We start from the raw sequence: 12675 nt of genomic DNA, 5'->3' as shown, positions 1-12675 counted from the left end.
CTGAGGCACCCCACTTAACAATCCAGTGGTAGCTTAATCACGACAACGGGGAAAACCAGGACTGCAGTCATTAAACAAAGTGATCGAATGAGCACCTCACTTAATAACTGCAACAACGTATGATCGTAATTCTAGGTCAACTGCTGTAGTAAGGACTATCTCTATTTATTTTATTTATGAATTTATAGGCTGCTCTATAAATTTCCATCTCAACTACATGACTCTAGGCGGTTCACAATTAAAACAGAATAAAAACTATAAAAAGAACAAGTTACAAACAACAAAAATGATATAAAAGTAGACTTGCAACCATCCTAACAAGCCATGACATGGTCATTATGATGCTATCAGGGCTGTAGGCTCAAGGACAAAGCCTTTTAATGCCTTGTGAAAGGCCAGAAATGTCAGGGCAAGTTCAAATTCTGAAGGGATGATGTTCCAGAAGGTGGCAGAAAAAGCTCTCTTCCTGGGTCCTGACAAATTACATTCCTTTACAGATAGCACCTGGAGCATACCCTTCCTGCCTGATCTAAAAGGATGAGTAGACACATGATTGAGGAGAGACAGTACCAGAAATCACTCATCATTTTCCTGTCAATGTAGAGTTAAAATATCTTGCTAACCATTTGTTGAGAACATGCCCTCATGATGCAGCCTTCTTCTCATCCCCCACCAATAGTTGTAACTATCTATATGTTAAAATGGTGTTTTCTATATCTTTAGTAACATACTAGTTGGTCCTGCCTGCTAAAATTAGTTTCAAAAGCAATCTTTTAAGTTTCACAGGCAAGGCCAACAAACGATTGCAGTTATTTCATTTGGCTGAAGAACACTCCTTTGTATTTTCTAAGACATTACTAAAAGCAACTATATTAGTTACTATCTTACCTCACTCCATTTTATATTGGGGGGGAGGGGGATTTTTCAAACATTGTTTGGAATCATTGAGAATTTTCATTCACTTTAATTTTCTCACTGAAAAAGAAATCCTCTTTCCTTTGGTAGCTGTAGCACTGTTGGGGAAGAGGTCTGTAACTTTACATAAATAATAGCTTCATGAATAAATTACTTGGGAGATCACATATGTACAGAGTTCAATTGAAATTACGTAAAGATATGACAGACTTTCAAAGCTGTTGCTTATGTAGTCCTGTGTGCAGTTTCCTATTGATCATTAAAACAACTTTGTCAGTATCTAAGTTGACTGAGCATAACCACTCTTTTCCATCTCCTCCCCTGTCTGCTTACATTTGCTATCTTCATCTTCAACAAGATTGATGGCTTTAGACCGAGCCAGTACAGAAAATGCCCTGACACACATTCCTGAATGCAGGTCTTCCTAAGCTGAAAATACTTCTTATCCATAGCTATCCTAGTAAGACTTGGGATAGTCTGACATGGCTTTGTCTCTGTGTAAAAAAAGGGTTTTATAAGATTAAAATGCTACTTTTCCTTATCTTAAAGGGCCAGAGATATGTTATTCTGCCAATACTGCTCTACACTTGAAGTAAAAGAGAATGGCAAGGTTGACTGTCTTGTTTAGCAACTATATGTAGTTATGACAGTGATGACCAATCCTCTCATTTACAAACTCTGTAGGTATGTAAAAGAAATGAAAGCTGAAGTAAGATCATAAGCACAGTTGTGGTTTCACTTTGCAACCACTTCGCTTAATGATCATGTTGTGGATTCCAACAGTGGATGCTAAATGAGGACTACCTGTAATGCAGGAGAGAGGAGTCAGCTTTGTGATCATCCATCTCAATACATACAACTTGATCAAATGACCAGACAAGCAAGAGACTCTTATACAAGAAAATGAAAGCGTGACCATTTATTTCTGATGCTATATTATATATTTGGGGTTTAAAATGTGATCCTTTTGGATGAAGCAAAATTGTATTTGCTTCCATTCCAAAGAATCAGTTTAAATACTGGAAAAGGCAATAAGAATCTGTGACATGTCAGTTAAAACAAAGAAACTGTTACATCTTGCATAATGATGTTGAAATCATTTCCCACTTCATAATGAGGAACATCCTGACACAAACTCCTGCTTGAATTGTTGTAGTGATAATACAAGGACCTGAAAATTCTTCAAAATAATGAAAACTTGAAAGAAAACATGAAAATCAACCATTACTGTATTATATCAAAGCAACACTGACACACGTTTTTTTCTCTTCATATCATTCTTTAAGGCCCCTCTGTCTAAACTGCACAGATAGAATTTCACATTTATCTTGAAATGCAATTCTAAAAGTTCCATTTAATTTTTAAAAAACAAATACTGCACATAGTGCTCAATATTTAAAAAATCTATGTACAAGAATGGCTGCTGCTGCTGTTTTTTTTTCTTTTTGTCTTGCATAGACTTGGATTTCCTGCTGAGCTCCCATTACTATGATTTTTCATGTACCAACTGGTCATCTATATGTAACATAGAATAATTTTCCATTCCATTCAAGCATAATTATTTAAAATCCAGATCAGGTGTTCTTCCACGAGCACATTAGCAATACTAATTTTGCCCCTTTTTCAGACTCTTACATTAATTACAAGGCAACATTATATCCCAGTATGACACCAATGGCACTGAGAAAAGTGCATGTTTTTGCCATTTACATCCATCCCAAGTTGCATATTACAATTAAAGCACATGACCTAAAACAGAGCTAGTATTAGATTAAAACTATTTACTGTTGTGGTTTTTTTTTTTTTCCTTTCAGCAACTGATCACAATAACCAGAGATAAAAGAGCCAGTTTTCTCAAATGTTTTTAGGAGTAAAACATCCTAAAGCTTAACATTCTTTGCTTGAGCCAGTATCTTCTAAGACAAATTCTGATCTTGGGATTTAGATTTCACAAATCTGTATTTTGTCCAATGCAAGGCGCCTAAATTATTACTCATGTGTCACGTGACTGACTGTTTCTTCAACAAGGTTATAGGTTTGTACTAGGTTTGTTATATGCAGATTAGCACCTGTCCCCACTATAGCAAATCTGTTTTTAGAGACATAATCGTGATTTCAACACTATTATGTAATACTGTATCATCTGCATCCCAACAATTCATCCAGTGAACCTTAGCAACATAAAGAGGACGGAACAATTCCATGTCACTGTTAACTTCATGTCAATCACTGTCGAAGGTCCCTATGTAGGCATTTAAACCACCTTTCAATTTCCTTCAAATTTCATTCCAATTCACAAGACACACCATCCATAGCGGATCATGGACTGACCTAAATTGTATTCTGGCTATGGCTGACACCATGATACAGACAAGAAATTACATGATTCAAAACAGTGTTTTTCAGTCAAGCTGGACTTTCCCCTTATCTCTGCTTTATTTCGAATTCTTATCCCTGCTTTATCATTTTTATAAGTAACTCATGGCGGTAATGAGTCCAGCAATATTCACTCATCTTTATCTCTGATCTCCATTCTTCTCTCCATACCCTGACCATTAGTCCCATTTTCTCAAAACTGAATCTTTCCCCTATTTCATACTTTCACCATTTCTGTGCCAAACTGCCTTTCTGTAATGAGAAAAAACCCTGGGAGACGGTGAGGCAAAGAGATGCTGTCTAGGGAAGGGTCAGGTAAGAGACAACACAGCCCACAGCTAGTAGTGGGCAGGGCAAGAGGTTCCGAAGGAAGTTACTCAGGCTGTAAAGGAAACTGACAAAACAGTACTTTTCAGATTTGCAAGATTCTATTTATGTAACTTTACAGTAAAACAGAATTAGCTTATCTGGTCATGTTTCCTGTCTGGCCTACTTGATAAGACTAATGCTGTGCAAAGCTCATTTTTCAGTCTTCCACACCTACACATCAGGGGTAGGATTCTACCAGTTTGCACCTATTCGCTAGAACCAGTTGTTAACATTCTAAGCAGTTCAGAGAACCGGTTGTTAGAAGAAATTACTGGCCTAATCCTGTAAGGAAGGCAGGAAGGGAACATTCTGGTGTTGCTTATAGAAACTGCCTCTCCGTTAACCCTTGTTACATTCTTGGCAGGACTAGACTTCCTGTCTCAGGAACCTCTCTGGAGTTTTTTCCCCCTCTTTTGCTGGTACTTTGCTTGTGTGGAATGACCATTCAAAGTTACAATGGCACTGAAAAAAATGACTTATGACTGTTGTTCACACTTACAACTGTTGCAGCATCCCCACAGTCATGAGAGGCCAGGCAAGGAGATGCGTGCCTCGATGTGAGTGATATTGAGTTGGCCACGCCCAGCCAATAACATGACCACCAAGGCACACCTCTTAATTTGTTAAGAACCCTCCCGGGCTCTTAACAAATTAGCCACGCCCACAGAACCGGTTGTCAAAAAAATTGAATCCCACCCCTGCTACACATGCCTTTCATGAGGTTAAATCTACACAGCTCCTCCTATCCTAAATCAGCTCTAATTAAAAGAAAAACAAATTAGTGAGCTTCTCTCCATTCCTGGATGTTACTTCTGTCTCTTGCTCCTGCTATCTTCAAGACAGGAGAGGAAGTAAAATAAGAAAGCAAAATGGATGTAGCCAATGATTTTTTTTTACCTGACACTGAAATAGCAACAATGACCAGAAGAGATTTCCCTTATTCCTTATTCCTTTTTATCCCCAATCTGCAGCTGAATCTTCAGAAATGGAGGAGCACAAAAGCCGAAATAAATAAGCAGATTGCTCCCACTGGCTGAAGGGTCTTCGAGGTTTCAGTTAAACTACAAGACGACCAAGTAATCATTCACAAGCAAAAAAAAAAAAAAACTGTTCACATGAAATTGAACACTTGAGGGATATTTTTTTAAAAGTATGCCTCTCAGAAAAGCATCTTAAAATTTTAGGAACTTAAAGTTACTCCTTGGTTCTTAGGCAATTTTGAAAAATTACAGCTAATGTACAATATAACACACCAGCAATCACTCTCTTTCAATTTAACTTACCTCAAAGGATTATGAGGATAAAGCGAGAGTCAAAAACAGGGGTGGGTTTCTACCGGTTCTGTCCACCTCTGTAGAACCGGTAGCTCTGAAGAGCAGCAGACATAGGACCGGTTCTATGTCTGCTGACGTTTTTGCCCACCCACCCTCCCGGGCTCTTAACAGACCTTTATTTCCTGATTTTTTCAACTTCAGCTACCGTGCAAGGCACAGCTGCAGTTAAAAAAGCAGGAAAAAGGGGCTTTTTGAAAGGCTGCTTCTCTGCACACAGCATGCTGATGATGATTTACAAGTGTGCGCCAGCAGGGAAGTACATCGTAAATCACCGAACCTCATAAATGACCGAACTGGTAGTTAACCCTGTCGGACCCCACCCCTGGTCAAAAACATTTATTTATAGAATTTGTATATCATCCTATCTCAAGATTCTTGATGTTCAGTTAGTTATTGAAGGTAATGTAGGATACAAATATGATAAATACGTTATTTTATTTTATTTGTATCCCGACCTTATTGGTGGTGAACATATCCAACACAACTTCCTCCTCCTATTTTTACCACAACAACAACCCTGTGAGATGGCTTGGACTGAGAGAAAGAGTGACTGGCCCAAAGTAATCCAGCTGACTTTCATGGCTAAGGCGTTACTGGAACTCACTGTCTCCTGCTTTACCCTAACCCAAATTGACCCTTCCAGTTTGTTACACATATTCCCCAAAAATAGCCATGGAGAAAGGGGTTATAATGGAAAGCTCAACCACCTACTTTTTACAAGCTTTTAGCCCCTGTATGGTATTGTGGATATAGCTACCTCAAGGCCTATTTGATATTGCCTTAGTTGAACATTTATCAGGCTCCTACTCTGTCCTAGGCCAAGGATGTATTAATTCAAAAAAAGAAAGGGGGGAGGGTTCTTTACACTGGTGTGACTATTTCTAAGATTAGCCTAAAAATTAGCCTGTAACTTTTTTCCTCTACCAATGAGCTCCCTGCTTATTAGACATTTGAGACTTGTTCAGTCTGTTTTCCCAGAAAACTTTGGACACATAGAGAGCAAACCCAATGACAACAGATGTTCAAAGAGCAAAACCTAAATTGCTGAAAAAGAAGGGGGGTTTTATTTGTAAAAATAATTTATTTGCTCCTTTTAAAAGACAGAACAAGCATGCTTAAAATACACTTATAAATGCCTTACTAGTTATATTATAATTAACATTTTAAAATTCTATTCAAAATTCTCATATTCTACTTATAACATTTTTTAAAAAAAATCTACAATACACAGTCTAAAGACTGCTTTCTAGCCACAAAAATACGTTCACAAATAACATGCTTTCAGTTACATTTCCATGGAATATAAAACACTCTCAGAAATAACTTTTTTTTTCAAAACAAATCTCTAAGCCTAACCCCCCCTTACACAAGTATATGTAGAGCAATTGTATACATTGAAAAGGAAATTCTATATAGCATCACTTAAGCGTCTGCAGCTCTCGAGTGTCTGTTACTATTGCAATAAAGACTTTGAGAGAGCATATGTCCAAGGACAGTCAGCCTGCTTTGCGAAATGGCTATTGTATTGGTATTGATGTTTACAAAAATCATATTACTCTAAGATGCAAATGTGTTCTAGCTTGCCTGATAAGATGATGATAATAATAACAATAATTATAATTATAATTCCTTATTAAGGACCCAATAGATAGACAAAAATGCCAAATCCAGTCTGAACATATGGCTGATTGTGCAAATAATAATAACAACAACAACAGCTCTAACATAAATTAACACTACTATGACATACAATGTTATTTTTCTTACCTGCTTGCAAGGAAGAAAATTACTTGTCAACAAATATTTTAAGTATTTAGCATAATTCTCTTTATAATCTCTACAACATATCTGTAAGGTGGATCAGTATCATAACATTGGTACAATATGGGTGGAATACATAGTCAAACTTCTTTATCTATTGCCACATTATCCAATACATTAATGGATGAATGCCTTGAATCAAGGATTTCTCAACCCACCCTTTCACATATGAGTTCCCTCTTACAAAGACATGAAATTTCACATTACACCCACATCAGATTTTTAAAGACAACTGGATTTCATTCCAATCAAATTACTAGTAGTTATGTATTTAACAAATGTTAAAATAACAGGTGTTCTAGTATATGTATTAGAGGTCTTGTCTGATAAGTCACTCTCTCTCAGGCCAAGCTATCTCACAGAATTATCATATGGGGTAATAGGAGGTAGGAGAATTAAAAATATTCACTGCTTTAAATTGTATATTAAAAAGGAGGTAGTAAAATAGGTTGGAATTGATTGAAAAATAATCAAATGATTCAAAGTACAGATTGTGCAAAGAAGCAGAAGAAACAGTAGATCATAACTTCAGTCCATGCAAGAAGGTCATACAAATTGAGTGTAATGAACAAAATAAAACAGTCAAAGTGATTCACTGGAATATATGTAAAACATATGTAAAAAGTATTATGTGCCTGTAATGAGAAATTGGTGGGAACTGAAAAATTGGTTAAAAATTAGAAGGTTAAAATATTGTAGGATTTCAGAATACAAACTGATAAAAGTGTTGGTTCATAATAACCAGATTTAACTGTGGTTGAAAAGAAGAAAACGTTTTGGGGAAATATTAAGAATTGTCTTTCATATAACTGGATGAAATATTAAGAATTGACAAGTTGCAGGAACTGGTTAGAAAGGATTTATCTTGACAGTAAAAGGCTTTACTCAAACCTATCTCAAACAAGGCCTGTAAATATGCTTCACTACCTTTAAATCAAGCTACTGATGGGCAGAGAAATTCACTTGGTTAAACCGAGAACAATCACTAAGATCCACTAAGATCCTCGACTTACAACCACAATTGGGACTGGAAATCGTAAGTTGTTTTGCAGTCATAAATTGAGACACCCACATTGGGCAGTCGTTAAATTAATAACAACAGTTGTTAACATGGTAATTAAGTGAACAGTGTTGATTGTGAAGCAAAGCTATTGTCTTGAATGGGTGGGTTTTGTTTTTTTTGCCAGAAATTGGCAAAAAGTGATGCAAATCACAGCCAGTCATCAAGGTGAGCCAATTGCCAAATGCCAAAAATGTGGTCACATGATTGTGCGGATGGGCATGTGACATTTTATGAAGGGCAGAAGTGCTTTACAAGCTGTAAAGCACCCATTCCATTCCGAATAGTCATAAAACAATGTGTCGTAAATTAAGGACTACTTGTCTTTTTTTCTTCATTATCTTAGAGATAAAATGAGATGAATAGTTTACTTATCCTAAGGTGTCAGCTAGATAGTATTATTTATCCAACTTGATATCCAAAATACATGGATGGTATATTATCAGAAAATCCCAGAGCTACAAAGTAGATTGGATAATGAAGAAGCTTCCTCAAGAAAATATTGTAATGCCATCTCTGTGTGATTAACAAGAAAACTACATGGACATATTCATGAAGTTATCAAGAATCACAACTAAGTTCAAAGAAAATAAGACTTTTAATGCCTGGGATAGTGTAGGAAACAATCAATATCAAGCACATTAGAAAATGCAGGTACAAGTTTCTATCTTCAAAACAAGCAATGGCAAGGACCTTCACTAATTATTTGCCATATCCGTGATTTGTCCAGTAGACAGTGCTGAATCAGTAACAAAGCACATCATGTTTCGCAGAATTTCCTATTTAGCATATTATCAATTTATTCACCCAGGTCTCCAGTATTCAGAAAACAATAACAAACATCTTGGGAAATTATGTATCAATAACTACAAATTCTTCCACAACAAAGTAATAACAAAAGAGAGAATGCCAGTTAGCATAAACTCTAGAGCAGAGAATTTATTCAAAATCAAGTATCTGAAAATATAACTTTTAATTTAGAAACACGTTGATTTTGAGTTTCAGGTATTAGCTACAATAAATTATTTACAATGTAAGTTAAAATATTCTTCCCCAAAATACAAAAAATGCCAGTCATGATTTTTTTTAAATAAAGAAAGCACTATGAGCTTGTCTCTACTACTGCATCTTAAAACGGTTCCATTAAAACTACAGTAATGGGAAAATATAGTAGAAAATATACTAGTGCAATCTTCATGTCTACTGTCTTCTACCAACTAAAATGCTCAGTATTCAGAGAAGCTGCCACATGAATCTGGTCTGATCCATGCTTTAGTTTTCTTCCCAGGAAGAGGATAAGATCAAAGAAGTTCATTTTTACAATTGACAGACAACAGTGTGAGTTAATATGCAGGAATAAATATGCAGGGCCAGCTATGTTTGAGGCCCTAAGGATGGAAAGCTTTGGATTGCTATCAGTATTCCCAATGGTCAATATTCTCCATCCCATATGCTCTCTAATGTCTTCCTTGGCCCTTTCCATAAATGCACACTTTGAAGCCATTACTGCAGATGCATAGAAGGGAGGCAGGAGAAAAAAACTGCAAGGCAGACTAAGTCGAAATATCCAGAGTAAGGATATTTTCTGCAGCTGTAGAGTTATCATTCCTCAAAGCAGCTTCTTAAAATGTATTCCTCCAAGATATTTCAACAGCAAATCCTAATGTAAAGTCACTTAAAATAAAAAATCACTCATACATAGTGTTAACTGACATATTGATCTGAAAAGATGGGAGATAAAATTACCATTCACCACAGAAGATGAAACAGCATCCTTCTGCCGCCACCCCCCTCCTCCGGGACCTACTGAAACATACATTTCAGGCACCACAAAAGCAGAAGACTATCAAATAGATCAAACGCAGAGAGAACATTCAGAACTGAGGTATTAGGATACAAGGATAATTTTCGAACAAAATGCAACAATTTTTTTGGTTATCTCTTTGGTATCTCAGGACCGCCACCTATGTGAACAGCGGGTGGGGTGGTGGATAATGTGACCTGAAAGGCTTTGCTCATGTTGAATATGCTATTTCCATTGATATCGTGGAAGGGCAGAATAGCGTGAAAGAGAAAATGGGAGGATTTCACCACTGGGAAGAGGAAAGGAAAGCAGTAATGTCCCCTTATTAGAGAAGTGGGTAGATCGTTTTCCTTGAAAGAATACGATCTGCTGGGGAGGGGGGAAGGGGGCTTTTCTCTTTCCCTGGGCGGAGGAAGGCCTCCGTCCTTCTAAGACTGAGAGATGCCCAAGCGTGAGAAGGTGACAGCGCCTTCATCGGGGCCGACGTTCCCCAACGGGGTGCCCACCCAATACTCCCCGAGATTACGGCACCAACACCCTGAGCCAACGCATCCGAAGCCCTAGCTGGCAATCTTGGGAATTGTAGTCCCATTACATCTGCACGGCACCGGCCTGGGAAAGAATGCTCGGTGCTACACGCCCGGGCCCCGCCGTGATGCTCGTCACCCGGCATCTTACCGCGATCACGTTGACGAAGGTGGTCTTGCCCGAATACTGCAGCCCCACCAGGGTCAGCTCCATCTCCTCCTTCCAGAAGAGCGCCCGGAACCAGTCCAGCAGCTTCGTGAAGAGCGCCAGCATCCTGCCTTCGACTCCCGGCCCCGATCGTTCAGCGCAGCCAGGCCCAGCACCTTTATTCTTCCCCCGGAACGATCCGGCCTTGCCGCTACAGCCGCCGGGGTCTAGCTCGCCTCGCTCCAGTCGCTCAGCAGCGCTGATGGGTGGGGTCAGTCAGCAGCTCTCCGGCCGGGGTGGAGCCGCTGATCTCGACGGTCTCTGGCGCCCAACCCAGCAGTGGCCTCTAGAGAAGCGGAGGACTCCGCGCCGACGCGAGCGCCTCAATTCCTTCTGCTGAGGCCTAGGACGCAGTCGGACGTCAGATCTACTGTGCTTTGCAGTAGCTCAAGATCCGCCCGAGCCAATGGCTGAGGCAGGCTGGCGTTCGTCTGACACACGCCAGCGAGTCACGTTTCAGAGGGTTATGTGAAGCCGACCGTATGATTAATTTATGGTTTACCGGGCGTACGGGAACCTTCGGAAATTAGGCTAAATGAATAAATCACGGTTAAATTAATCAAGGGTAAATCTGTTGTGCAAAAAAACAAAAACAGCCATTCGGGCAGCACTCGTTAAGGCTCAGAATTGTTGCGTAAAAATCTATTTCTGATTCAGAAAAATGCTCCTGTTTACCATGGGAGTAAAAAAAAAAAAAAACCCTTGGAAATGTCAGTTTGCCACTTGGAGCTTCATTTGTGTCCCACTTGGTAAGTACAAGCTGATGAGGAGGCAAAGAACAAGGGTCTTGAAACAGTCGTTGCTTTATTGCAGGGAAGGGAAATCCCAGCTGTCTTGGAGAAATTGCCTTACCTCTCAAGGAGTCAACAGTTTGGATTCTTGTTGCCCTATCATCAACTTTCTCTTTTGCAGGAAGATGGTAGAGAACCTAGTGGGATGGTAATTGTAAATAACCTTGGGAAAAGCAGATTGTCTGGATACACGAACACACACACACACCGCTGTCAGGATTCAGATCTGGATCTAGATATAGCATAAATTCTGCATCCATTCATGAATGGTATGTGGGATTTAAATTTGGGAAATGTGACCATCCTGTTCTTTAAATCTCTCAAAAGTCTTTAGTACTATACCCTCAAAGGGGCAAAGGGGCTGATGAGGTTAGAATGCTAGGCTCATGATCGGCAGCCTTGAGTTTGAGACCTGTTGCTGCCATGGGGTGGGGTGAAATCCATCACCTGCCAACCTAGTGGTTCGAAAGTGGGAAACGGAAGTTGGTGGACAACTTCACGGGCACATAAAGGTGTCCCCAACTGGGTGTCCCCTGGGCAATGGTGATGTCACTGATAAATCCTTTCACCACGGAAGCATTTGGATGCTTCCAACACAGAAGCATTACTATGCTCTCCCATAATATCCTTATTAACTACTTACAATGGTTGAAAGATTCTACAGGTAGTCCTTGACTTGCAACCATTCATTTAGGGGTCATTACAGTGGCACTGAAAAGTGACTTATGACCAGTTCTTATACTTATGACTGTTATAGCATCTCTATGGTCATATGACCAAAATTCTAGTGCTTGGCAACTGGCATATATTTATGATAATTGCACTGTCCCATGGATTTAGTCCTATCTATTTGAAGCTATTTTCTCCATGTTACAAATCAGGAGTTCTCCATGCTACAAATTAAAGGAATTATTATGAAGTCTGACCTTGAAGTCTGTTGGAATATACAAGAGTAAAAATACTTCTTGGTGGAATTCCCTCTCCCTTGAAATGCAGATCAGTTCTCATCTCCGCTTTAAGAAGAGACTAAACACTTATTTTTATACTCAAATAACTCCTGTTAGGATTCTAGTTTTATGATTGGTGCTTTTTGATTTTTTTTTCTTGCTGTTGTTTTATTATTGTTGCTTATGGATTTTATATTTTATGGAGAACTGTATTTTTGTAATTGTCAGTTTTTATTGCTTACGGTATGTTGTCTTACAAGGTTAACTATAGAAGCCTGGTTTTACTGGGAGAAAGCAGGGTTTACATATGGTAAACAAATAAATTTGAATATATCGGACCAAGTGGTCTAAAATTCAAATATGGCTAGCATTAACTCATGAATTTTACAAGCAGTTTTGAAAAATATGTGTGACCTGTTTGTGCAGGTGTGACAATTTGATGGTTTCAACATGTCTTAATGGCAAAGAAAGACAAATAGCAGAAGCTTCTAAATGAAGTGGAGTCAATCAGTTTAAATTTTGT

General features: G+C 38.6%; 1 protein-coding gene across 1 annotated transcript in view; it reads right to left on the bottom strand.

The window, feature by feature from the left end:
- Positions 1 to 12480, bottom strand: part of ARL8A (ARF like GTPase 8A) — a 41839-nt gene extending 29359 nt beyond the window's left edge. Inside the window, exon 1 of the mRNA XM_026680912.2 lies at positions 10358 to 12480. Within this exon, the coding sequence (XP_026536697.1) occupies positions 10358 to 10480 (123 nt within the window). The 5' untranslated portion in view covers positions 10481 to 12480. The remainder of the gene's footprint in view (positions 1 to 10357) is intronic.
- Between the last annotated feature and the right edge of the window lie 195 nt (positions 12481 to 12675).

The sequence above is a fragment of the Notechis scutatus genome, chromosome 3, assembly GCF_049901735.1.
Source record: "Notechis scutatus isolate UNSWTSFEM ecotype Mainland chromosome 3, rNotScu1.2, whole genome shotgun sequence".
Classification (NCBI taxonomy): Eukaryota; Metazoa; Chordata; class Lepidosauria; order Squamata; family Elapidae; genus Notechis; species Notechis scutatus.
This window is presented reverse-complemented; position numbering and strand designations above follow the sequence as displayed.